This window comes from Ornithorhynchus anatinus, chromosome 2 (assembly GCF_004115215.2).
Source record: "Ornithorhynchus anatinus isolate Pmale09 chromosome 2, mOrnAna1.pri.v4, whole genome shotgun sequence".
NCBI lineage: Eukaryota > Metazoa > Chordata > Mammalia > Monotremata > Ornithorhynchidae > Ornithorhynchus > Ornithorhynchus anatinus.
Window position 1 is genome coordinate 161,278,044 of NC_041729.1, and position 27,448 is coordinate 161,305,491.

Below are 27,448 nucleotides of genomic sequence, written 5' to 3' on the forward strand. Positions count from 1 at the left end.
CAACCCCATCATCTCGTATCTACCCCGGCACTCAGAACGGCGCCTGGCACGTAGTGAGCGTTTTAACAAACGCCGTAATTAATTAAAAGCGATCAGGGACCAGGGAGAACAGGCAGAGTGCTGAAGAAAAGCCGAAAGGGCCTCGAATAACCACTTCCCCCTGAAGCTGGCCATCTTCATCCCAAATCCTCCCACCAGCACGGCGCGATCTGCAAACCTGTCGAAGAGAGGATGGCGGGGCGGGAGGGGGGGGATGAAGGGTGCCCAGGAACGAGCCCTTGGGAAAGAGAGACCTCTGGGAGGGGTTCTCGGCAAAAGTTAGAGAACAACACTCCTACTCTTCTTCCCTTTCCTTTTAATTACTTCAACAGCCTTGAGTAAACCGGAGTGGCGGCCACCCGGCCTTCAGAAATACTCAGCTGCGAAATCTCAATCATAAAGCTGACACCCCGCCCCCCCGACAGCAGTTCTCACGACGGACCTGACGGACGCTACCGAATTTCACAGAGGTCGTTTCCCGTTCCGCTGTCCCGCCTTCGTTACGCCTTCCAGCGTCCGGACCGATTCCGGCACGGATGGCAGGGTCCGGTCGAGGGGACTCCGGAGCCGGGAGCGTCCCGCCCCAAATCGGCGGTCGGCCCGGGCCCCGGCCAAAGCTGAACCCCCGGGGGACACGGTCGTCCCCCCGGCCCCGGTCCCTTCCCTCCGGGAGCTTCGAGACCCCGGGCCGGATCCCTCCGCGGGGAGCGTTTCCAGGGAGGTCGCCCCGCTAACCCTTAGACCCGGGCTTCAGGCCCGCGAAAGCTCTGGAGTTCTTCAGCGTGTGGGAGAGCTCGTGGAGGAAGGAGACGAAATGCGAGTCGCGCTCCGACTTCTTGGCCTCGAAGATGACCACGAGGGTGAAGTGGGGCTCCGGGCGGGTGAGGAAGTAGGTGCTCTGGACCTTGTCGTCGTAGAAGTGGACCACCTTCTCCAGGCCGTTGAGGTCGGCCGCCCGCTCCGCCATGATGGTGACGACGTTGGGCCAGTGTACGACGGGCCTGTCGCCGGGCAGGGACACCACGGCCGGGTAGCGGTCGGCCCCCTTGGGCGCCTCGCGGTACGAGTGTGGGTGGTGGTAGCCGTGGCCCCGGAAGCTCTCCGCCCCCCGGTTGTCGAAGACGAGGGCCACGTTGGCCGCGTCGTACTTGCGGATGAAGGCGGAGACCTTGCCGAAGAGGTCCGGGCTGGCCCTGGCCGTCAGGGCCTTCATCTCGGAGCCCGTGGTCTGGCGACTCAGCGCCTCGTGGAAGTAGAAGCTGAACTTGGCCAGGAGCAGGCCCTTGAGACGCAGCAGCCACAGGAAGAGGTGGGGCGGCTGCACGGCCTTCTGAGACTGGCCGCCGAACAGGTGCTTCTTGGTCTCGCGCTGCTTCTCGAAGATCTGGCCCCAGGTCTGCAGCTTGGTGTGGGCGCTGTGCAGCCCCACCAGCGACGGCAGGAACTGCCAGGCCGAGATCTGGGCCTGGGCCTTCAGCAGGTGGGTCAGCACGTCCACCTCCAGCTGGAAGCCGCTGGCCAGGGGGCTGAGGATCGGGTGGTGGAATCTGCAAGACAACACACACAGACGCGCGCCCGTGCCGTCGGCGGTAGGGCCCGGGCCTCGCACGGGGGGGGGTGACGACGACGCCGGCGTGTGACGGGCACCGTTCTAAGCGCTGGGGTAGACACGGGGGAATTGGGTTGTCCCTCGTGGGGCTCGCAGTCTTCATCCCCATTTTCCAGATGAGGGAAGTGAGGCCCGGAGGAGTGAAGCGACTTGCCCAAAAGCTGACTCGCGACCTCTGACTCCCAAGCCCAGGCTCTTCCCACTGAGCCACGCTAAGCCCTGGGATCGATCCCCGGCACCTCCAGCTCAGGTCGTCCGCTCCCGCTTCCCGCGCTTCCAGAAGCGGGGCGGCCCAATGGACGGAGCGCGGGCCTGGGGGTCAGGAGGACCTGGGTTCTAATCCCAGCTCTGACGTTTGTCTGCCGGGTGACCCTGGGCGAGTTGCTTCACCGGACCTCAGTTACCTTAGCTGGAAAATGGGGATCAGACTGTGAGCCCCACGAGGGACAGGGACTGTGTCCAACCTGTTTCGCTGGTATCCATTCTAGCGCTTAGTACAGTGCTTGGCCTAGAGTAAGCACTTAAATATCATAATCATCATCATCATCAGTTCCCTTCTTCTGCCCAAATTCCACTGCGCTCTAGCAGGTCATTGTCCTGGAGAAGAGGATGGACGGATGTCAGGATGAGTCTTAAAAAGGCATCTGGACCCTTTCTTTACTTTGGAAAACTAACGTCCGTTCGGAAATCAGTCAGCTGCAAATGACACATCCGCATTTTCCATAAGAGGAAAGTCTTCCCTTTAAATAAAAAAAATCAGAGGTCATTTCACTTCTCTGGGCCTCAGTTTCCTCATTTGTAAAATGGGGGTTCAAAACCTCTTCTCCCCCTGCTTAGACCGGCAGCCCCCCGTGTGACAGTGACTGTGTCCAATCCAACTGCACTGAAGCCACCCCTTGCTTAATACAGTGCCTGGCACAAAATAACCCCTCAAATACCACAAGTCACTTAACTGCTCTGTGCCTTAGTTTCCTCAACTGCAAAATGGGGAAATCATAAGGGAAGCAGCACGGCCTAACGGACGGGCCTGGGAGCCACAAGCCCTGGGTCCTAATCCCGTTTCCACCACAGGCTTGCTGGGGAGACCTTGGTTAAGTCACTTAACTTTGCTGTTCCTCAGCTTCCTCAACTGCAAAATGGGGATTCAATACCAATTCTACCCTCTACTTACGCTGTGAGTCCCACGTGGGACAGAGACTGTGTCAAACCTGATCAACCTGTACCTACTCCAGCGCTTAGAAGTGCTCGACACATACTAAGTGCTTAACAGATACCATGGTAAAAAATACATTCTGCCTCCTTCTTAGACTGTGAGCCCCATGGGGGACAGGGACTGTGTCCAATCTATTAATTTGAATCTACCCCAGCACTTAGAACAGTGCTTGACACATAACAAGCACTTAACAGAGACCATAAAATGTTATTATGATTATGACCTCGAAGCAGCGCGGTGTGGTGGATAGAGCCCGGGTCTGGGAGTCGGAAGGTCGTGGTTTCTAATCCCGCCTCCGCCACTTAATAGTAATAATAACAACAATAATAATAATGATATTTAAGCGCTTACTACGTGCCAAGCACTGCTCTAAGCACTGGGGTAGATACAAGGTGATCAGGTGGTCCCACGTGGGGCTCCCAGTCTTCATCCCCATTTTACAGATGAGGTCACTGAGGCCCAGAGAAGTGAAGTGACTTGCCCAAAGTCACCCAGATGGCAAGCGGCAGAGCCGGGACCCATGACCTCTGACTCCCAAGCCCGGGCTCTTGCCAGTGAGCCACGAAGCGATGACTCTGTGCTGAGCGCTGGGGTGGCTCCAAGGCTGTCAGACCAGGCTCATTCCATGTCTCGTAGGGGGCCCCCCCATCTCTCTTTGGCCCATTTCGCAGATGGCGAAAGGGAGGCCCGGAAAGGTGAGGCGACACGGCCGAGGTCACCCAGCGGACCAAAGGCAGGCAGAGTCGGGGCTGAGAACCCAGGTCTCCCGGACCCTAGGCCCAAGACTGTTAATGAGATGTACATCCCCTTGATTCTACTTATTGCTATTGTTTTAATGAGATGTACATCCCCTTGATTCTATTTATTGCTATTGTTTTAATGAGATGTACATCCCCTTGATTCTATTTATTGCTACTGTTTTAATGAGATGTACATCCCCTTGATTCTATTTATTGCTACTGTTTTTGTCTGTCTGTCTCTCCCGATTAGACTGTGAGCCTGTCAATGGGCAGGGACTGTCTCTATCTGTTGCCGATTTGTACATTCCAAGTGCTTAGTACAGTGCTCTGTACATAGTAAGCGCTCAATAAATACAATCGAATGAAAAGACTGACGCGGGAAGCCGGGCTGGCACCGCCAGACCCGCTCTTTCCGGGCAATGAACTCCTCTCCCTGGCCGTAATTACAACCTCGTTGAAAAAAACAATAAAATAAATCCACACCAAACCACCCTCTGAAGGGTTTTCCCAGAAGCTAATTTGAAGACAGGAGAGACCTAACTTGGCAGCACACTGAGCCCACACCAACTGAAATGGCAGAATGCTTTTCCCGTTTGTGGTCCGGACTTTAGAACCTGAAGCTCTTTAAAATGCAAATGCTTTTTTTAAAAATAAAGTGGTATCTGTTTAAGCGCTTATGCCGTGCCAGGCACCATACTGAGCACTGCAGCGCATACGAGCTTATCGAGTTAGATGCCGTTCTATCGTACTCTCCCAATCGCTCAGTAGAGTGCTTTGCGCACAGTAAGTGCTCAATAAATACGACCGAATGAATGAACACAGTCCCTGTCCCACGTGGGGTTCACAGTCTTAATCCCCATTCTACAGAAGCAGATTGGGGAAGCAGCGTGGCTCAGTGGAAGGAGCCCAGGCTTGGGAGTCCGAGGTCATGGGTTCGAATCCCTGCTCCGCCACTTGTCTGCTGTGTGCCTCTGGGCAAGTCACTTCACTCTGCCTCAGTTCCCTCATCTGGAAAATGGGGATGAAGACCACGACCCCCACGTGGGACAGCCCAATTACCTTGTATCTACCCAGTGCTTAGAACAGTGCTTGGCACATAGTAAGCGCTTAACAAATACCAAATTATTATTATCATCACAGATGAGGTAACTGAGACTCAGAGAAGTGAAGTGCCTTGCCTAAGGTCCCACAGCAGACAAGTGGCAGAGTCAGGATTAGAACCCATGTCCTCTGACTCCCAGGCCCGCGCGCTATCTACTAGGTCATGCTGCTTCTCAGAATGCTTCCATTTAGAAAGGGTTTATGCCACCTCTGATTCTTGCTTGAGCGTGTATAATTACAGAATTCTGCTAAGCGCTTACTACATGCCAGGCATTGTACTACGCGCTGGGGTGGAGAGAAGCAAATCGGGTTGGCCACAGACCCTGTCCCACGTGGGGCTCACGATCTCAATCCTCATTTTACAGCTGAGGTAACTGAGGCACAGAGAAGCAAAGTGACTAACCCAAGGTCACACAGCAGACAAGCGGCAGAGCCGGGATTGGAGTTTTCACGTTTAGTTTCGCTTCCAGATTCCACCACCCCGTTAAAAAAAAGTTTCAAAAACATTCTCCTTGAAGCTGGCGAAGGAAAAACCAGCCATAGCAGGGCTTCCACTCCACCCAAAATGGGCATTTCATCACCAGAGCCAGAGTGCCGGGCCTTCCGCGGGTCCCTTTTAGCCCACTAGGTCTTTCCGGGTACATTCAAAGTTGGAATGGGCAGTGCTCGACGACTACAGAGCTCAAGAGTATTTATTGAGCACTTGCTATGTGCAGAACACTGTACTAAGTGCTCGGAATATACAATTCGGCAACAGATAGAGACAATCCCTGCCCAGTGACAGACGTACAGTCTAATCGAGTTAAAGTGCCGGGCTGTGGATTTCTTACACAACCAATAATAACTGTGGTATTTGTGAAGCGCTTCCGATGTGTCATGCACTGTACTAAGCGCTTATCGATGCCTCTCTCCTTGTCTTGTTTCGTTGTCTGTCTCCCCCCTTCTATTCATTCATTCAATAGTATTTATTGAGCGCTTCCTATGTACAGAGCACTGTACTAAGCGTTTGGAATGTACAGATCGGCAACAGATAGAGACAGTCCCTGCCCACTGACGGGCTCACAGTCTAATCGGGGGAGACGGACAGACAAAAACAATAGCAATAAATAGAATCAAGTATAATGTTGGTATCTGTTAAGCGCTTACTATGTGCAGAGCACTGTTCTAAGCGCTGGGGTAGATACAGGGTGATCAGGTTGTCCCACGTGGGGCTCACAGTTTTAATCCCCATTTTACAGATGAAGTAACTGAGGCACAGAGAAGTTACGTCACACAGCTGACAAGTGGTGGAGCCGGGATTCGAACCCATGACCTCGACTCCCAAGCCCGGGCTCTTTCCACTGAGCCACGCTGCTTCTCTGCTGCTTCTAGACCACGAGCCCGCTGTTGGGCGGGGACCGTCTCTATCTGGTGCCCAACTGTACTTTCCAAGCGGTTAGCGCAGGGCTCCGCACACGGTAAGCGCTCCATAAATAGGGAGGAAGGGATGAATCCTCCTGCTGCCCCCATCCCGGGCGGACCCCCCCGGGGCAGGACGCCCCCCCGCCGCCACCCACCTGGAGCTGAACCTCTTCAGGACGGACTCCAGCAGGCCGACCAGCTCCTCCGAGTTGACGTGCTTGTGCGTGCTCAGGGCGTACATCTTCTCGTACAAGTCGGCGAGCTCCACCCGCGCCTGGACGAAGAAGCAGAGCTGCTCGGCCAGGTGGGAGAGCAGCTCCTCCAGGTGGGGGGCCGCCGCCCCCCCGGGAGCCCCCCGGCCGCCCGGGGCCCCCACCTTCCTCAGCTCGTTGTGCAGGGAGGTGTAGATGGTGCGGATGGAGTCCTTCCTGCTGAAGAACGACTGGCTACCTGCAGACGGGGGCCGGGGGAGAGGCGGACGACCAACGCCGCCGGCCCGTTAGCGACCGGGGCAAGGGAGGCACGGAGCTCCGACCGGGAACGAGCCCCGGACGTCCCGCGAGCCTTTCCTGACCCGACCGCCTCGTCGGACTTGGCTCCATTGGCTTCCAGCGCCTTGGAACAGGGCTTGGCCCACGGTGGGCGCTTAAAGCATACCATCATCGTCGTCGTCATTACTCTCATCACTACCTAACCGAAGAACTAACGGGTGAACGCTTGCTCCGACCCCCCTGGACGGCGGCGTGGCCCGGTGGAAGGAGCGTGGGCCCGGGAATCGGAGGATCTGGGTCCATTCATTCACTCAATAGTATTTATTGAGCACTTACTATGTGCAGAGCACTGTACTAAGCGCTTGGAATGGACAACTGGGCAACAGATAGAGACGATCCCTGCCCAATGACGGGCTCACAGTCTAATCGGGGCTCACAGTCTAAGCAGCAGGGAGAACGGGTGTTTTGTAGTTTTGCAGTTGAGGGAACTGAGGCACAGTGAGGTGACCTGCCCAAGATCACACACAGCAGCCCAGGGGTGGAACCAGGATTGGAACCCAAGTCCTCTGGCCCCCAGGCCCCCACTTTATCCACTAGGTCACGCTGCTCCACGTGCTATGCACTCAGTCTTTGGCAAGCACTCTACTAAGCACTGGGCTCGCTACAAGATCATCGGGTCGGAACCATCACTCAATGGTATTTCATCATGTGGATTCTCCAAGTGACCTTCTAATAATGGTGGTATTTGTTAAGCGCTTACTATGTGCAGAGCACTGTTCTAAGCGCTGGGGGGATACAAGGTGATCAGGTTGTCCCAGGTGGGGCTCACAGTCTTCATCCCCATTTTCCAGATAAGGTCACTGAGGCCCAGAGGAGTGAAGTGACTTGCCCAACGTCACACAGCTGGCAAGCGGAGCTGGGATTCGAACCCATGACCTCTGACTCCCAAGCCAGGGCTCTTTCCACTGAGCCAGGCTGCTTCTCTGTTATACTCTTCCAAGCGCTAAGTACATGGTGAGCTTTCAATAAATACCAAAAATACTCGATTATAAATAATAATAATATAATAATATAAATCCCCGGGAGGGCCAGAAACCATGCTTATGTCTCACCCATTCATCCTTTCCTACTGTTTCGTTGTCTGTCTCCCCCGTTTAAACTGTGAGCCCGTCGCTGGGCAGGGACTGTCTCTATCTGTTGCCCAATTGTCCAGTCCAAGCGTTTAGTCCAGTGCTCTGCACACAGTAAGCGCTCAATAAATTCGACCGAATGAGAGAATGTGCTCCACAGACAGTAAAAACTTACTAAATGCTCTTTCTACGACTTCAGTCCCTTCTCTTTGCAGCCCTGAGATCGTGGGAGATTGGCTGATATGGGAAAGAGCACAGGCCTGGGAGTCAGGCTCTAATCCCAGCTCCGCCGCTTGTCGGATGTGTGACCCTGGACGAGTCACTTCACCTCTCTGTACCTCAGTTACCTCGCCTGCAAAAATGGGAATCCAATACCTGTTCTCCCTCCTAATCAGGTCCCACAAGGCTCGGTGGAAAGAGCCCGGGCTTGGAAGTCAGAGGCCATGGGTTCAAATCCCGGCTCTGCCACTTTCATTCATTCAATAGTATTTATTGAGCGCTTACTATGTGTAGAGCACTGTACTAAGCACTTGGGATGAACAAGTCGGCAACAGATAGAGACAGTCCCTGCCGTTTGACGGGCTTACAGTCTAATCGGGGGAGATGGACAGACAAGAACAAGAACAATGGCAGGCAGCTGTGGGACTGTGGGCAAGTCACTTTACTTCTCTGGGCCTTAGTTACCTCATCTGGAAAATGGGGATGAAGACTGTGAGCCCCACATGGGACAACCTGATTACCTTGTGTCTACCCCAGCGCTTAGAACAGTGCTCTGCACATAGTAAGCGCTTAACAAATACCATCATTATTACTATTATTACAAGGGGCTCACGGTCTTGTATCCCCCCCAGCACATAATAGGTTGCACGGTACAGAGTAAGCACTTGGGAAATACCACAAATACTAGCTAGCTGTCAAAGCAGGAGTCGTCGAATTACCAAAGCAGAACCACCTAGTGGAAAGAGAATTAGAGGACCTGGGTTCTAATCCCGCCTCCGCCACCTCTCTGCCGTGTGACCTCGGGTAAGTCACTTAATTTCTCTGTATCCCCCTTTCCTGAACTGTCAAAGGGGAATTCAATCCCAGTCGACCGTATTTGTTGAGCACGTACTGTCGGTCAAGCGTATTTATTGAGCACTTACTTGCAGGGCGCTGTACTGAACGCTTGCGAAAGTACAGTATAACAATAAACAGACATTCCCTGGCCACGATAATCTTAGGCTAGCAGGGGAGAGCAGAGCACTGTACTAGGCACTTGGGAGACTACAATATTGACAATATAACCGACATATTCCTACTCCCTCCTGCTCAGACTGAGCGCCCCAAGTTGGACAGGGACTGAGTTCCACCTACCTTGTGTCTACCCCAGCGCTTAGAGAAGCAGCGTGGCTCTGTGGAAAGAGCCCGGGCTTGGGAGTCAGAGGTCATGGGTTCGAATCCCGGCTCTGCCACTTGGCAGCTGTGTGACTGTGGGCAAGTCACTTCACTTCTCTGTGCTGCAGTGACCTCATCTGGAAAATGGGGATTAAGACTGTGAGCCTCACGTGGGACAACCTGATTACCCTCTATCTAACCCAGCACTTAGAACAGTGCTCTGCACATAGTAAGTGCTTAATATCAACATTATTAGACATAGCGAATAGAGCACGGGCCTGGAAATCAGAAGGTCGTGGGTTCTAATCCCCGCTACACCACATGTCTGCTGTGTGTCTCTGAGCAAGTCCCTTCACTTCTCTGTGCTCCAGTTCCCTCACCTGTAAAATGGGGATTGAAACTGTCTGCCTGCATCCAATGCAGTGCTTAGTACAGTGCCTGGCACATTGTAAGCGCTTAACAAATACGCAAGCCCACTAGGCTATGCTGCTTCTCCACTGCAGGCTGGGGCCGCAAAGAAGCTCCTTGGCCGGGATCCAGGATGCAGAGCCTCCTTCCCCTTTGTTTTATTCATTCAATCGTATTTATTGAGCGCTTACGGTGTGCAGAGCACTGTACTAGGCGCTTGGGAGAGTCTGCTGTAGTAATAATTATCATTATTATTATGGCATTTGTTAAGCACTTACTACGTGCCAGGCACTGTACTACACGCTGGGGTAGATACAGGTTTAGGAGTCAGAGGATGAGGGTTCTGTCTCTATCTGTTGCCGAAGTGTACATTCCAAGCGCTTAGTACAGTGCTTTGCACATAAGTGCTCAATAAATACTATTGAATGAATGAATGATCCTGCCCCCACCCCTTGTCTGCTCTGTGACCCTGAGCAAGTCACTTCACTTCTCTGTGCCTCGGTTCCCTCATCTGTAAAATGAGGATTAAGACTGAGCTCCGCATGGGACAACCTGATGACCCCATATCTACCCCAGCGCTTAGAACAGTGCTCTGCACATAATAAGCGTTTAACAAATACCAACATCATTATTCATTCAGTCGTATTTATTGAGCGCTTACTGTGAGCAGGGCACTGGAAGCATTGTGGCTTAGTGGAAAGAGGCTGGGCTTGGGAGTCAGAGGTCATGGGTTCTAATCCCAGCTCCGCTGTTTGTCAGCTGTGTGACCATGGGCAGGTCATTTCACTTCTCTGGGCCTCAGTTCCCTCATCTGTAAAATGGGGATGAAGACCGGGAGCCCCACGTGGGACAACCTGATGACCCTGTATCTTCCCCAGCGCTTAGAACACTGCTTGGTACATCACAAGCGCTTAGTACAGTGCTCTGGAAATAGTAAGCGCTCACTGTGAGCCCGTCGTTGGGCAGGGACTGTCTCTATCTGTTGCCCAATTGTCCATTCTAAGCGCTTAGTACAGTGCTCAGCACATAATAAGCACCCAATACTATTGAACAAAACAAAAACAAGACATCATCATCAAGATAGAGTCAAGGGGATGGGCACCTCATTAAGAAAATTAACAGGGTAATAAATAATATGTACAAATGAGCACAGTACTGAAGGGGGGAAGGGGAGGGCGTTCAAAGCCTGAATGAATGAATGGAGTGACTGAATGAATGAATGAAGGCGGTGGCGGGGCATTCAAAACCTGAATGAATGAGTGAATGAATGAATGAAGGCGGTGGGGGACATTCAAAGCCTGAATGAATGAATGAATGAGGAGTGAATGAATGATTGAAGGCGGTGGGGGGGGGGGCATTCAAAGCCTGAATGAATGAGGAGTGAATGAATGATTGAAGGCGGTGGGGGGGCATTCAAAGCCTGAATGAATGAAGAGTGAATGAATGATTGAAGGCGGTGGGGGGGCATTCAAAGCTTGAATGAATGAATGAGTGAATGGATGATTGAAGACGGTGGGGGGGCATTCAAAGCCTGAATGAATGAAGGCGGCGGGGGCGGGTGGGCACCTAGCTTCTGTCCCAGGTAGGTGAGGCCGTGGTAGGCCTTCTCGGCGGCGGCCAGGTGGGCCAGGGCGGCCAGCAGCGCCAGCCAGCCGGCCCCCAAGCTCTTGTTGGCCTCCCGCTCCTTTTCCACGTTGTCCTTGGCCTTGTCGTAGGAGAAGATGCCCAGGTGGGAGAAGAAGGTCTCCAGCACGGCCTGCTCCAGCGGCACCGGGGCGCCCAGCGGGATGGACTCCGCCATGGCCACCGCGACCCACACGGCGCATGCCTGCTGCTTACCTATCTCTCTCCCCCCGCCCCGTCCCCGTCCCCGCCCCCCCCGTCAGCGCGCATGCGTGCTTAGCTTTACCCCCCCCCCATCAGCCCGCATGCGTGCTTACCTTTCTCCCGCTCCCGCTCGCCCCCACACCCGTCAGTGCGCATGCGTGTTTACCTTTCCCTCCCCCACCCCCGGCCCGTACAGCGCGCATGCGTGCTTATCTTTCCCTTCCCCCCTCCGGCTCCCATCAATGCGCATGCGTGCTTGCCTTTCCCTCCCTCCCCGCTCCGGTCAGCGCACATGCGTGCTAACCTTTCTCTCTCTCCCCGCCCCCGTTAATGCGCATGCGTGATTGCCTTTCCCTTCTCCCATCCCGCTCCTGTCAGTGCGCATGCGTGTTTACCTTTTTCCCCCGTTCCCGTCAGCGCGCAAGCATGTTTGCCTTTCTCCCCCGCCCCTCCCGTTATTGCGCATGCGTGCCTGCTTTTCCTTTTCCCCCCCGTTAGCGCGCATGCGTGCTTACCTTTCTTTCCCCTCCCTCGTTCCCGTCAATGCGCATGCGTACTTACCGTTCGCTCCCCCTCTCCCGTCAGCGCGCATGCGTCTTTACCTTCCTTTCCCCTCTTCCCCCTCTCCCCGTCAGAACGCATGCGTGTTTACCTATCTCCCTCGTTCCCGTCAGCGCGCATGCGTGCTTACCTTTTTCTCCCCCTTCCCCCGCTCCCGCCAGCGCGCATGCGTGCTTACTTTTCTCCCCCGCGCCAGGGGCAGGAAGGAGACGACGAAACCTCGCCCAAAGCGGTGTGGCGGGGGGAGACGTTGCCTCGCGCCTCCAGCCGAAAACTGACGCGGCCGGCGGCGGAGCAAACCATTCCACTTGGAAAAAAAGGGGGGGGGGAAGGGGTAGAATAATAATAATGTTGGTAGAAGTCAGTCAGGCAATCAATTACGATTCAATTCAATCGTATTTATTGAGCGCCTACTGTGTGCAGAGTACTAAGTCGTTGGAAAGCACAATTCAGCAATAAAGAGACAACAGTCCCTGCCCACAACGGGCTCACAGTCTAGAAGGGGGACACAGCAAAACAAGTAAACAGGCATCAAGAGCATCAATATAAATAAATAAAATTATAGATCTATACACATCAAAACAAGTAAAGAGGCATTAATGTAAATAAATAGAATTATAGATATTTACATACATACACAAGTGTTGTGGGGCAGGGAGGGGGATAGAGCAAAGGGAGTCGGGGTGATGGGGAGGGATGGAGGGAAAGGGAGGACTCAGTGTGGGAAGGCCTCCTGGAGGAGGTGAACTCTCAGGAGGGCTTTGAAGGGGGGAAAGAGAGGTAGTTTGGTGGAGGTGAGGAGGGAGGGCATTCTGGGACCGCGGGAGGACGTGGGCCGGGGGTCGACGGCGGGACAGGCGAGAACGGGGGACGGTGAGGAGGTGGGCGGCAGAGGAGCGGAGGGTGCGGGGTGGGCAGTGGAAAGAGAGAAGGGAGGAGAGGTAGGAGGGGGCAAGGGGATGATGAGCTTTGAAGCCAATAATGGGGAGTTTCTGTTCAATATTGAGGTCGATAGGCAACCACTGGAGGTTTTCGAGGAGGGGAGTGACAGGCCCAGAGCGTTTCTGTAGGAAGATGATCCGGGCAGCAGAGTGACGTATGGACTGAAGCGGGGAGAGGCAGGAGGTTGGGAGGTCAGAAAGGAGGCTGAGGCCGTCATCCACTGGGGAGAGGATGGGGGACTGTAGGGTTTGGATGGAGAGGAAAGGGCAGATCTTGGTGATGTTGTGAAGGTGGGACCAACAGGCTTTGGTGATGGATTGGATGTGTGGGGTGAATGAGAGAGCGGAGCCAAGGATGAAACCGAGGATGCACTCAATAAGCGCTCAGTAAGCACATAGTAAACGCTCAATAAATATGATTGAATGGAAAATAATGATGGTATTTGTTAAACACTTACTGTGTGTCAGCACTGTTCTAAGCACCGGGGTAGATATGAGTTAATCAGGTTGGACACAGTCCCTGTCCCATATGGGGCTTACAGTCTTATTCCCCATTTTTTTAGATGTAGTTGAGGCACAAAGAATAACAATAATAATAATAATGTTGGTATTTGTTAAGCACACTGTTCTAAGCGCTGGGGTAGATACAGGGTAATCAGATTGTCCTATGTGGGGCTCACACTTTTGATCCCCATTTTCCAGATGAGGTAACTGAGGCACTGAGACGTGAAGTGACTTGCCCGTAGTCACACAGCTGACAAGTGGCGGAGCCGGGATTAGAACCCACGACCTCTGACTCCTAAACCTGGGCCCTTTCCTCTGAGCCAAGCTGCTTCTCTAAGTGAAGTGACTTGTCCAAGGTCATTCGGCAGACGAGCAGCAGAGATGGGATTAGAACCAGGTCCTTCTGACTCCCAGGCCCATGCTCTATCTACTAGGCCATGCTGCTTCTCTAAAGGACTGGAAAGAATAGGTATTCAATGCCCATTTTACGGGCGAGTTAATCAAGACCCAGAGAAGTCATGTGTCTTGCCCAGAGTGTTACACAGCAGACAAGTGGCTGAGCTGGGATTAGAGCCTGGTCTGGAAGTTGGAAGGTCATGGGTTCTAATCCCAGCTCTGCCACTTGTCTGCTGTGTGACCTTGGGCAAGTCACTTCACTTCTCTGGGCCCAAGTTACCTCATTTGTAAAATGGGTATTGAGAGTGTGAGCTCCATGTGAGACAGAGACTTTGTCCAACCTCATCTGCTTGTAACCACCCAGTGCTTAGTACGGTGCCTGGCACATAGTAAGTGCTTAACAAATACTGTTATTATTATTACTAGGTCTCCTGATTCCCAGTTCTGTGCTCTTTCTATTAAGCCTGACTGCTTCTCTAAGGAGGAAATAGATATGTTTTGGCAAATAATCATTCATTCAATCATATTTATTGAGCGCTTATTTGTGCAGAGCACTGTACGAAGCACTTGGGAGCATACAACACAACAATAAACAGATACATTCTCTGCCGACAACGAGCTTATAACGTCTACCACTCAGTCTTCATGTACCTCTTCCAGACTGAAAAGGATTCCTCCAATGGGAACACCAAAGGCTACAGGTATTCCGGCTGTGGAAGCAGCTGACAGCACCTGGAAGAAAGAGGCAATATTTGTGAAGCACTTACTCTGTGCTGGGGTAGGTACAAGATAATCAGGTCTCACAGGGGCTCACGGTCTAAGTAGGAGGAAGAACAGATATTGAATCCCCCTTTTGCAGATAAGGGGACTGAGGCCCAGAGAAGTTAAGCAATTTGCCCAAGGTCACAGAGCCGGAAAGTGTCGGTGCTGGGATTAGAATTACAATTAGAATTAGCCTCTGATTTCCAGGACCATGCTCTTTCCACTAGGCCAAACTGCTTCTCGCACTGCTTGTAATCAGTGTATTTATTGAGCACTTACTGTGTGCAGAGCACTGTACTAAGCACTTGGGAAAGCACTTGGGAATGTAGACACATTCCCAGCCATCAACGAGTTTACAATCTAGAGAGGAGTTTACAATCTAGAGTGCCAGCTCTGTTATATGTTACTCTCCCAGGTGCTTAGGACAGGGCTCTGCACACAGTAAGTGCTCAGTAAATATGATTACTTGCTTGCTTGATTGATTGATTGATAGTCCCTGTCACACAACCCAAGGGATAGGGAGAACTGGGGTTGTCTCTCCTTTTTTACAGATGAGAAAACTGAGGCACAGAGGAGTTAAGTGATGTGTCCAAGGTCCACAACAGGCAAGTGGCTGAGTCAGGATTAGAACCCAGGTCTTCTGACTTCCAGACCTATACTCTTTCATCTAGGCCATTCTGCGTCTCACAGGCCAATCCCTGTTTGCTTTGTGTATGAATCCACTCAGTAGTTTTCCTTTCTCCTTTCATTGTCTTTTAAATCACTGAAGTTACCTTTCTAGGCTATCTCTGCATTCTCCAGCAACTATCACCATGGCAACAAGGCATTTTGACACATGTGCATGAGAGCACAAGCAGAGATGGATGAGTATGTGTTCCCTCCCTTGTCTTCCATTTTAGGCTACTGAGGGAGTCAGCCTGTAGAAATGTGGTTGTTTGATCAAGGCCAGATCGGCAGGCAGGCTACACTTCCCTAGCTAGAGCCCATCTTGACTGGGCTTACGGGATGTCCAGTTGGGCTACCTATTGCCTCTCTTTCAACAGCAGCTGAGTCCCATTGCTGAGCTCCTGGGAACTGGATTGAAGGTAAAGGACTGAAATGATGGGTAACCCTTGGATTAAGCCGAGCTGACCTCTTCAGGATTAACCGCAAAGCAATGCCTCTGTCAGTCAATCCATCAAAAAAAAAATAATCATAATTATGGTATTGGTTAAGTGCTTACTATGTGCCAGGCTCTGTACTAAGTGCTGGGGTGGAGACAAGCAAATTGGGTTGGACACAGTCCCTTGTTCCACGTGGGGCTCACACTCTTTATCCCCATTTTACAGATGAGGTAACTAAGGCACAGAGAAGTGAAGTGACTCATCCAAGGTCACACAGCAGAAAAGTGGCAGATCCAGGATTAGAACCCATGACCTTCTGCCTCCCAGACCCATGCTCTAGCCACTACCCCAAGCTACTTTAATCAATGGTGACTGTAGACTGCAAGCTTGTTATGGGCAGGGAATGTGTCTGATTATTGTTATTTTGCTCTCTCCCAACTGCTTAGTAAGTGTGCTTTGCTCACAGTAAGGTTCAAGTGTTGAATGAATCAACGAATGAATGAATTTATTTATTTTTAATAGCATTTGTCAAGTGCTTACCATGTGCCAGGCACTGTAACTGAGCTCTGGGATAGATACAAATTAATCAGATTGGACACAGTCCAAGTCCCTCATGGGGCTCACAGCTTTAATCCCCATTTTACAGATGAGGTAACTGAGGCACAGAAAAGCAAAGTGACTTGTCCGAGGTCACACACCAGAGAAGTGGTTGAGCACTTCTTGTGGGCAGAGAAATTTACGAAGCACTTGGGAGTGTATAATGCAACAGGGTTGGTAGACACATTCCATTCTCGCGGTGAGCTCAGCAGAGTGAGACAGATATTAAAGTAAATTTGGGTAAATACATAAGTGCTGGGAGCTGAGGGTGGAGTGAATAGCAAGTGTTTAAAGAGGACAGATACAAACGCAAAGGTGATGCAGGGGGAGAGGGAGTAGGGGAAATGAGGGCTTTTTAGAGGAGATGTGATTTTAAAAAAAATTGTGATACTTGTTAAGCGCCTACAATGTGCCAAGAACTATTCTAAGAGCTGGGGTAGATACAAGCTGAAGCCTTTGAAGTAGTAAGGCTTAAATAATGCTTTTTAAGGATCTAGAAGGGGAAGAGGGTAAACGACCTCTGCTTTGCTGCCGAGCTCAACCTAATTCTTTGAAACCGAAAGGTATCTCAAATGCACAATCAGTTGCAGATGCATTTCAACCTTTCCCAAATTTACTTTTGGACTCCTGGGATGAAGAGCAAAGACACCATTCCATTTCCAACCGCAACAATCCTCCTTTGTTTGGAACCTGGATAACTGTCTTGTGATCTGGGGAGAAGGTAAAACAAGCAGCATGGCCTAGTGGAAAGAGTACACAGCTGCTGTGGGACCTTGGGCACATCATTTTAACTTCTCTGTGCCAGCTACCTCATCTGTAAAACGAGGATTAAGACATTGAGCCCCATGCGGAACGGGGACTGCATCCAACCTGATTATCTTGTTTTTTTTTTTTATTTTTTAATGGTATTTGTTAAGCTGTACTAAGCGCTGGGGTGGATACGAGCTGATTAGGTTAGACACTATTGATGATCTACATGGGACTCAACATTCTAAATCCCCATTTTACAAATGAGGTAACTGAGGCACAGAGAAGTAAAATGAAGAATATTTATCTATTTTGATGCTATTGATGCCTGTCTACTTGTTTTGTCTTGTTGTCTGTCTCCCCCTTCAAGACTGTGAGCCCGTTGTTGGGTGGGGATTGTCTCTGTTGCCAAATTGTACCTTCCAAGTGCTTAGTACAGTGTTCTGCTCCCAGTAAATGCTCAATAAATATGATTGAATGAATGAAATGACTTGCCCAGGGTGACATAGACAAGTGACAGAGCCAGCATTAGAATCCAGGTCCTTCTGACTCCCAGGCCCGTGCTCTATCTCCTTGGCCATGCTGCTTCTCAGTTTCCTCATCTGTAAAAGGAGGATTAAAGCAAGCAGAGTAAGCTCTTAACAAATTCCATAAAAAAGGAACTAACTGGATCCTACAGGTATTTAAAATTAAGTGGTAAATTCTTAACTTTCCCTATTCCTAGCAGCTTTCCTGGATTCACGCACACTCAGCCCACTCCTTCCCTATCTTTCTGATTTCCTTCCTGCCATCCTCCAGCATGGGACCTGCTGTACAAGGGCGTCTTGCAGGGGCTCGTGGGGGTTAGACCACACCTCAATAGTCGGGGAGAGGCATAGTTGGGGCTGAGTTTGGGGCGAAGGAGGGAGGCAAGAAAATTGCTAGGAACAGGTGAGAGCATGGGAGGAGTACGTGAGGGGAAGAGGAGTGGGGAGGGAATTTCCCTACCTGCAGCGATTGGAGGTAAGTGGGGGGAAGAGCTTATGGATGTTGGGATTCATCTGCAAATATTCATTCATTCATTCAATAGTATTTATTGAGCACTTACTATGTGCAGAGCACTGTACTAAGCACTTGGAATGTACAAATTGGCAACAGATAGAGACAGTCCCTGCCCTTTGACGGGCTTACAGTCTAATCGGGGGAGACAGGCAGTCGAGAACAATGGCAATAAATAGAGTCAAGGGGACGAACATCTCATAAAAACAATGGTAAATAAATAGAATCAGGGTTATGTACATCTCATTAAACAAAATAAATAGGGTGATGAAGATACAGTTGAGCGGATGAGTACAGTGCTGAGGGGGTGGGATGGGAGGGGGGAGGAGGAGTGGGAAAGGGGGGAGAAGAGGGTTTAGCTGCGGAGAGGTGAAAGGAGGGGTAGAGGGAGCAGAGGGAAAAAAGGGGGGAGCTCAGTCTGGGAAGACCTCTTGGAGGAGGTGAGCTTTAAGTAGGGATTTGAAGAGGGGAAGAGAATTAGATTGTCGGAGGTGAGGAGGGAGGGCATTCCGGGACCGCGGGAGGACGTGGCCCCGGGGTCGACGGCAGGATAGGCGAGAACAGGGGACGGTGAGGAGGTGGGCGGCAGAGGAGCAGAGCATGAGGGAGAAAAGGTAGGAGCGGGCAAGGTGATGGAGAGCCTTGAAGCCTAGAGTGAGAAGTTTTTGTTTTATACAGAGGTTGATAGTCACTTAACTTCTGTGTGCGTCATTTACCTCATCCGTAAAATGGGCATTCAGACTGTGAGCCCCACGTGGGACAGGGACTGTGTCCAACCCGATTAGCTCATATCTACCCCCGTGCTTTCTACAGTGCCTGGATCATAGTAAGTGCTTAACAAATACCATTTTAAAAAAAAACTTTCTATAAGGGCTTACAGGTAGTGTTGTGGATTCCTTGTGGACTACTTTGTTACCTTCTTTTTCTTCCCTCCTTTGGATAAATAGATATTTTCCCCACAGATAAACTAGTGCTCTTTCCACTAACTAGGCCACATGACTTCTCGTCATCCTTCCTTTTTCCCCCAACGCTCCCTGCCCCCTCTGATTCTGTCACCCCGATACCCCTGATCTTATCTCAGGAAGTGATGCAAAATCTGTTGAACAATTTAGCGTCACTGCAAGAACCTGTATATGCTACTCAATTGAAGGTATTTATTGAGCGCTTACTGTGTGCAGAGGATGGACTAGGCTTGGGAGAGTACAATACAATAGAGTTTTTGTTTTTTTAAAGGAATATATTAAGAACTTACTTATGTGTCAGCCACTGTACTAAGCACTGGGGTAGGTACAAGTTAATCAGAATGGACACAGTCCCTTTGCCAAATAGGGCTCAATCTTAATCCCTATTTTACAGATGAGGTAACTGAGGGACAGAGAAGTGAAGTGATTTGCCCAAGGTCACACAGCAGACAAGTGGTGGAGCCAGGATTAGAACCCAGGTACTTCTGACGCACAGCCCCGTGCTGTAGCCACGTTACTTCTCTAGAAGCATATACACGTTCCCTGCCCTCAACGAATTTACAGTTTAGAAAGGGAGAAAGACGTTAATATATATAAATAAATTACAGATATGAACATGAGTCCTGTGGGGCTGACGGTGGTGAATATTAAGCGCATACATGATGCAGAAGGGAGAAGGAGTTGGGAAAAAGAGGGCTTAATCAGAGAAGGCCTCTTGGAGGAAATGAGACATCAGTAAGGTTTTGAAGCGGAGGAGAGTGGTGGTCTGGCATATGTAGAGGAGGAAGGGCGTGGGAAAGGGGTTGGTGGCGGGAGAAACAAGATTGGGGCAAGTGAGTAAGTTGGTGTCAGAGGAGCAGAGTGTGCAGGCTGGTCTGGAGAAGGAGATACTCCACAGGAGGGCCGGCCCACTCTCATTATTGAAGTTTTTTCATAAAATCTTTTTTAGCACAAAAAAGTCACTGGGCTCCTTGAAAACTCCTAAACAGCAAAAAATGTGATTTTTCACGTCCAGCAATCTTAGTTAGGCACAATTAGTTAACCCAATCAAATAACATTCACCCTCTCAGCACAATTGCTTGAGAAGTGGTTTTGCAGACTTCTCTGTGACGAACTGCCAGCTCAGGGAAACATAGAACAGAAGCAAATTTCTGTTTCACCCCGGCCACCCGTGACCACGGTTTGCATCACCAAACAGATTTTTCCAGAAAGGACCTAAAAATGAGTTTATCGAAAAAGTGCTAAGCTCTTTATGGACAGATCTGTAATTATTTATACTAATGTTTGTCTTCCCCTCTTTGTGGGCAGGGAACGTGTCTGTTTATAATGTTATATTGCACTTTCCCAACGCTTAGTACAGTGCTCTGCACATAATAAATGCTTAGTACACGCGATTGAATTGAATTATTTTCATTATTATTTATTATTTTTTCATTATTAATAATAACCATATTTATTGAACATTTACTGTCAGCAAAGCACTGTACTAAGCGCTTGGGAGAACACAATAGAACATCAAACACATCCCTGCCCATAACAAGTTCACCACAGTCTAGAGGGGGAGACAGACATTAATATAAGTAAATAGATAAGTAAAGAAATAAATTACAGATCTATATAGATATATACATATGTGCCATGGGGAGGGGAGAGAGGATGAATGAAGGAGCAAGTATGAGCAGTGCAGAAGGGAGTGGGAGAAAAGACTGTGAGCCCGTTATTGAGCAGGGATTGTCTCTATCTGTTGCCGAATTGTACATTCCAAGCGCTTAGTACAGTGCTCTGCACATAGTAAGCGCTCAATAAATACTATTGAATGAATGAAAAGGAGAGGAGGGCTCAGTCAGGGAAGGCTTCCTGGAGGAGATGTGCCTTCAATAAGGCTTTGAAGTGGGGGAGAGCAGTTATCAGTGTGATATGAGGAGGGAGGACGTTCCAGGCCAGAGGTAGGATGTGGGCGAGAGATCAGTGGCGAGAAACCTTCTCACTGTACCTCGATCTTGTCTCTAATAATAATGTTGGTATTTGCTAAGTGTTCTCCACATAGTAAGCGCTTAACAAATACCGACATTATTATTAGAGACGAGATCGAGGTACAGTGAGAAGGTTTGCACCAGAGGAATGAAGAGCTCAGGCAGAGTTGTAGGAGGAGAGTAGCGAGGTAATGAGATAATCTCTAGATCCCATACCACAGCTCCTAGCCCAGGGCACCTCACCATGAGATGCTTCTCGATGGCAGGGAATGCATTCTCTCGGTTTCCTACATGTACTATGCACATGTAGGACTTTGATCATGATGTAGAAAATGCCAACTCTTGTCACACCACGTATAAAATCCCTAAGGGAGAACTGCTTACCTGCCTTCTCTGGTGATTGACTAGACTATGTCTGGAATTGTTCCGGGCTCTGCTACACTTCCTGGGAGATGCACAGTTTTGAGCAAGTGGGATGCCTTCTAGACTGTGAGCCGGTTGTTGGGTAGGGAATGTCTCTATTTGTTGCCTAATTGTCCTTTCCAAGCGCTTAGTACAGTGCTATGCACACAGTAAACGCTCAATAAATACGGTTGAATGAATGAGATGAGGTAGGAAGGGGTAAGGTGGTTAAGTGTTTTAAAGTCAATGATGAGGAGTTTTTGCTGTAAGTTTGTGGTTGGCAGGGAGCGTGTCTGTTCTATTGTTATATTGCACTCTTCCAAGTGCTTAGTACAGTGCTCTGCACTCTAATGAAATTGACTGACTGACTAACAGTAGGAGTAGGGGGATTAAGACTAGCAGCAGCGGCATTTATTAAATGCCTACTTGAGGAGGTACTAAGTGCTTGAGAAGAACAGAATAATAAAGTGACATATCCCCTACCCAATCAGTTCTGTTATAGTATGCGATTTCATTACACATGACTATCAGGATGTGATTTTTCCACAATAGATATTTCTTCAAGAACACAATCACCACATTGGAGCAATCTGTATTTTATAGAAGAAAACAGCTCAGTTCAGTCTCTCTTTCAGACATATCAATCAATCTTTTTCTTTTAAGGTCTTTGTTAAGCACTTTCTATGCGTCAGGCACTGTTCAAAGAGCTGGGGTAGATACAAGCGAATCAGGTTAGACACAGTCCACGTCCCACATGGGGCTCCCAATCTTCATCCCCCTTTTGCAGATGAGGGAACTGAGGCCCAGAGAAGTGAAGTGACTTGCCGAAGGTCACACAGCAGACAAGAGGCAGGAGCAGGGATTAGAACTCAGGTCTTTCTGACTCCCAGGTCCGTGCTCTATCCACTAGGCCATGCTGCTTTCCAGTCGTATTTATTGAGCTCTTACTGTGTGCGGGACACTGTACTAAGAGGTTGGGAGAGTACAACAGTATACAAAGGTATATTATACCTTTATAATATAGCCAAGATCCACCCTTTCCTCTCCGTCCAAACGGCTATCATACTGTTACGGCTCTTGTAATATCCCGGCTAGATTACTGTGTCAGCCTGCTCTCTGATCTCCCTTCCTCCTGTCTCTCCCCACTCCAGTCTATTCTTCACTCCGCTGCCCGGCTCATCTTCCTGCAGAAACGCTCTGGGCATATCACTCCCCTTCTTAAAAACCTCCAGTGATTGCCTATCAACCGCTGCGCAAAACAAAGTCTTCTCACTCTAGGCTTCAAGGCTCTCCATCACCTTGCCCCCTCCTACCTCTCCTCCCTTCTCTCTTTCCACTGCCCACCCCGCACACTCCGCTCCTCTGCCGCCCACCTCCTCACCGTCCCCCGTTCTTGCCTATCCCGCCTTCGACCCCTGGGCCAAGTCCTCCCGCGGTCCTGGAATGCCCTCCCTCCTCACCTCCACCAAACTCATTCTCTTCCCCTTTTCAAAACCCTACTTACAGCTCACCTCCTCCAAGAGGACTTTCCAGACTGAACTCCCCTTCTCACTCTACTCCCTCTACCCTCCCCTTCACCTCTCCGCAGCTAAACCCTCTTTTCCCCCCATTTCCCTCTGCTCCTCCCCCTCTCCCTTCCCATCTCCTCAACACTGTACTCGTCTGCTCAACTGTAATAATAATGTCGGTATTTGTTAAGCGCTTACTATGTGCAGAGCACTGTTCTAAGCGCTGTATATATTTTCATTACCCTATTTATTTTGTTAATGAAATGTACATCGCCTTAATTCTATTTATTTGCTATTGTTTTAATGAGATGTTCATCCCCTAGATTCTATTTTTTGCTATTGTTTCTGTCCGTCTCCCCCGATTAGACCGTAAGCCCGTCAAAGGGCAGGGACTGTCTCTATCTGTTACCGATTTGTACATTCCAAGCGCTTAGTACAGTGCTCTGCACATAGTAAGCACTCAATAAATGCTATTGAATGAATGAATGAATGAACAGCCATGTCCATACAACAAGCCTCAGGTCAAAAATAATGCCTAGAGAACTATATGCAGAGAAGTGGCGGAGCTAGGATTAGAAGAAGCATGGCTCAGTGGAAAGAGCCCAGGCTTAGGAGTCAGAGGTCATGGGTTCGAATCTTGGCTCTTCCACTTGTCAGCTGTGTCACTGTGGGCAAGCCACTTCATTTCTCTGTGCCTCAGTGACCTCATCTGTAAAATGGGGATGAAGACTGTGAGCCTCATGTGGGACAACCTGATTACCCTGTATCTACCCCAGCTCTTAGAACAGTGTTCTGCACATAGTAAGCGCTTAACAAATACCAACATTATTAACCTAGATCTTTCTGAGTCCCATGCTTGGGTTTTATCTGCCAGGCCACTGCTTCTCAATTTTCATTTTCAGAATATTCACTACTTATGAATACTTCTGTCTGTCTCCCCAATTAGAGTGTAAATCCCTTTTAGGCAGGGAACTTATTTTAGGCATCTGTTCAATCTGTTATATTTAATGAGCACTTTCTGTTGGCAGATCACTGCATTCAGCACTTGGGAGAGTAAAATACAACAGAATTGGTAGACACACATCATTGGGCAGGGATTGTCTCTATCTGTTGCCAAATTGCATTTAGTACAGTGGTAAATGAATTTATGGTCTTGTGATGTACATCACAAACGCTTAGTAGAGTGCATTCTACTTTTCACCATTAATAAATCACCCAATAGTATGTACTGAGCATTTACTGTGGGCAGAAGACTATGCTTGGCTTTTGGGAGATTATAAAAAAATTAGCAGAAATGATCCTTGCCCTCAGGGAGTTTACCATCCAGCAGGGAAGACAGACATACATTCCAAATAGGAGGAAGTAATAAAGTATAGAGATGTTCATAAGTACAATAGGGGGTTGTGAGTACTTAAATGATGAGGGAGCTCAAAAGTACTAGAAGAGATGTACATAATAATAAGTGGGGTATTTGTTTAGCACTTACTATGTGCTGGGCACTGTACTAAGCAGTGGGGTGAATGCAAGCAATTCGGGTCCCTGTCCCACATGGGGCTCACAGTCTTAGTCCCCATTTTACAGATGAGGTTACAGAGGCACAGAGAAGTGAAGTGACTTGTGGCACCCGGAAGTCAAGTGGTGGAGTCAGAATTAGAACGCTGGTCCTTCTGACTCCCAGCCCCGGGCTCTATCCAATAGGCCACCTTGCTTCCCTGGGTTCTGAGTATTTAAACAAATAGGTGGCACGAAAGTGCCGATGTGGGAGTTGGGAGCCATAAGGTGAGGAGATTAGAAAACTGCAAAAGTTGAGAACACTGTACAAATTTCCATGTCATCCTTGTGCAAGTGCCATGCTAAATTTTTCCATTATTGTTCCAATTTTAGTGTAAGTGCTGCTGTGGTAAAATGGTTAATAAATAGGGTAAAAGCTTTTCTGTACTGTATTTATCATTCATCATTCTGGCTTTTCCTTCTTTTTACTTCCCCTTCAATGTATTGATGAATAACAACATCTTGAATAGAGAACTTCTTTTTCCAACAATTTTTCCGTGACAACACATTTTGTCCTCACAACATCCCCATTAAGTAGGGGATTTTGTTATTCCCCTTTTGTAAATGAAGAACCTGAGGTTGAGGGACTAGCCCAAAGTCAAACAGCAGGCCAGGGCAAAACTGGGGCTAGAACCCAGGTTCATTCAATAGTATTTATTGAGCACTTACTCAGTGCAGAGCACTGTACTAAGCGCTTGGAATGTACAAATAGGTAATAGATAGAGACAGTCCCTGCCCTTTGACGGGCTTACAGTCTAATCTCTTGAGTCCAAGCCCAGCGCCTTTCCCGCTATTTTTTATTTTACTTTGATGCTACTGGTTTAGTGCTTATGTGCCAGGCCCTGTACTAAGCCCTGAGGCTTATAAACTAATCAGGATGGACACAGTCAATTTTCCGCATGAGGCTCACAGTCTTGATCCCATTTTCCAGATGAGCTAACTGAGGCACAGAGAAGTGAAGTGACTTGCCCAAGGTCACCCAGCAGACAAGTGGCAGAGTCTGGATTAGAACCCAGGTCCTTCTGACTCCCAGGCTTGTGCTCTAGCCACAGACCACTGCTTCTCTAAGCACTAAGCAACACCACTGCCGAATTAAGACGTGGCAAACTAAATTCAAAAGAAGAGGAGACTGGATCTTTCCCTGTAGCCCAAGATTATTTTCCCCAAACACTCACTACTTTAGGTGTCAGGTTTTGTGGTCATAAAAATTACTATTTATTTTCGTTTTCAAAAAATCAATAGAAGTTGAAGAAGGATGTAACTACAGCTAAATAGTCCTGCTGAGTCAATTAGAACAGGCACTAAACATCAATACAACTTTTCTTCCTCTTGTTCAGTTAAAAGGTCAACTCATTTTCAGAGAATCTCAAATGACCTCAGAGATTTATAAGGAATTGGTTCATAAATTATACTGAAATGGCCCTAGTCAGTATATTAATGATGCTTATCCCGACTTCCTGTTCTAAACAAAAAAATCCTATAGGAAATTTTTTTTAACTACATAAAACAATCTGAAAGTGAAAATCAGCACCAACAAGGGAGAGAAATGAGCCGTGGGTCTCATTTTCAAGGCTGCTGGATTATTTGCTATCCCTAAGACATCGAAGATTCACCTGTTTCCTATCATCTGGAAAATAAATAAAACACCTTTTACCCAGAAAGCATGTTTTCACTAAGTGTTTTCTGGATTTTGTTACCTCCGTGCTTAGTGAAGTGCTTGGCACATAGTAAGCACTTAAATACCATAATTTTCGCTATTATTATCATTATTATTATACAGCCTTGAGAAGAAATAATTGAATGTTCTTCCATCAGGATAGAATATGATGCAATGTTGGAAGAAATGATTATTCTCATGGGCATAGTATTGGTCAAGGCAGGCGTATTAGAAACATTAATTTCTTTTAAGGAAGGGCTCATCAAAGAAAAGTATACCCCACGTTATAGAAGAACTGAATGCATTTGAGTAAGTCTGACATTCTAAGACAAACTGCATCAATGTCATAATTGCCACTCCGTCTTGGTCTCTTTCCCCTCTCTTTTGTGTTTTGGGGGGTTTTTTTGGTACTTGTTAAATGCTTGCTATGTGCCAGGCACTGTACTAAGCCCTGGGGTAGATACAAAATAATCAGGATGGACATAGTCCATGTCCCACGTGAGGCTCACAGTCTAAGGCCCACTTTATGGATGAGGTAACTGAGGCATAGAGAAGTTAAATGACCTCCCCAAGATAACACAGCAAGCAAGTGGCAGAGCCAGGATTATCAATCAGTTGCATTAATTGAGTGCTTATCTTGTGGAGAGCACTGTACGAAGCACTTGGAAGAGTGCAATATAACAGAGTTGGTAGACACATTCCCTAACCACAACAAGCTAGCAGCCAAGATGGGGACACAGACATTAATATAAATAAATAAATTACAGATACATAAGTAGATGATACTGGGGATGAAGATGGGGTGAATAAAGGGCACAAATCCAGGGGCAAAGGTGACACAGAAGGGAGTGGAAGAAGAGGAAATAAGGGGTTTGTTGGGGAAGACATCTTGGAGGAGATGAGTTTTTAATAAGGCTTTGAAGGTGGGGAGAGTGATCGTCTGTCAGATAGGAGAGAAGGCGTTCCAGGACAGAGTCAGGACGTAGGCGAGGCAGCAGCAAGATAGACAAGATTGAGGTACGGTGAGTAAATTAGCATTAGAGGAGCAGAGAAGGTGGGCTGGGTTGTAGTTGGCAGTCAGGGACATGAAGTAAGAGGGGACAAGATGATTGTGTGCTTTAAAACCTACAGTGAGGAGTTTCTGTTTGATGTGAAAGTAAATGGGAAACCACTGGAAGGTCCTGAGTGGGGAAACAGGGACTGAATAGATTTCTAGAAACAAATATCTGGGCAGCAGACTGAAGAATGAACTGAAATGGAAGCAACGTGGCTCAGTGGAAAGAGCCCGGGCTTGGGAGTCAGAGGTCATGGATTTGAATCCCGGCTCTGCCACTTGCCAGCTGTGTGACCGTGGGCAAGTCACTTCACTTCTCTGTGCCTCAGTTACCTCATCTGTAAAATGGGGATGAAGAC

At 49.0% G+C, this 27,448-nt stretch overlaps 1 protein-coding gene and 1 non-coding gene across 3 annotated transcripts; both read right to left on the reverse strand.

The window, feature by feature from the left end:
- Positions 1-337: 337 nt before the first annotated feature.
- On the reverse strand, positions 338-11,354 carry KICS2 (KICSTOR subunit 2). 2 transcript variants are annotated; one of them, XM_029058781.1, is made up of 3 exons: positions 11,073-11,354; positions 6,259-6,549; positions 338-1,586 (listed from the first exon to the last, which is right to left on the reverse strand). In XM_029058781.1, exons 1-3 carry the CDS (start codon positions 11,330-11,332, stop codon positions 770-772), a joined length of 1,368 nt encoding a protein of 455 aa, XP_028914614.1. In that variant the 5' UTR covers positions 11,333-11,354; the 3' UTR covers positions 338-769. The 2 variants fall into 2 exon arrangements, with proteins under 2 accessions (XP_028914614.1, XP_028914615.1); XM_029058782.1 differs by having other exon boundaries at positions 6,259-6,553.
- Positions 11,355-24,627: 13,273 nt separating this feature from the next.
- Positions 24,628-24,731, reverse strand: LOC114809424. The gene has a single exon (XR_003757209.1). It is a non-coding gene; the product is annotated as a U6 spliceosomal RNA (small nuclear RNA).
- Between the last annotated feature and the right edge of the window lie 2,717 nt (positions 24,732-27,448).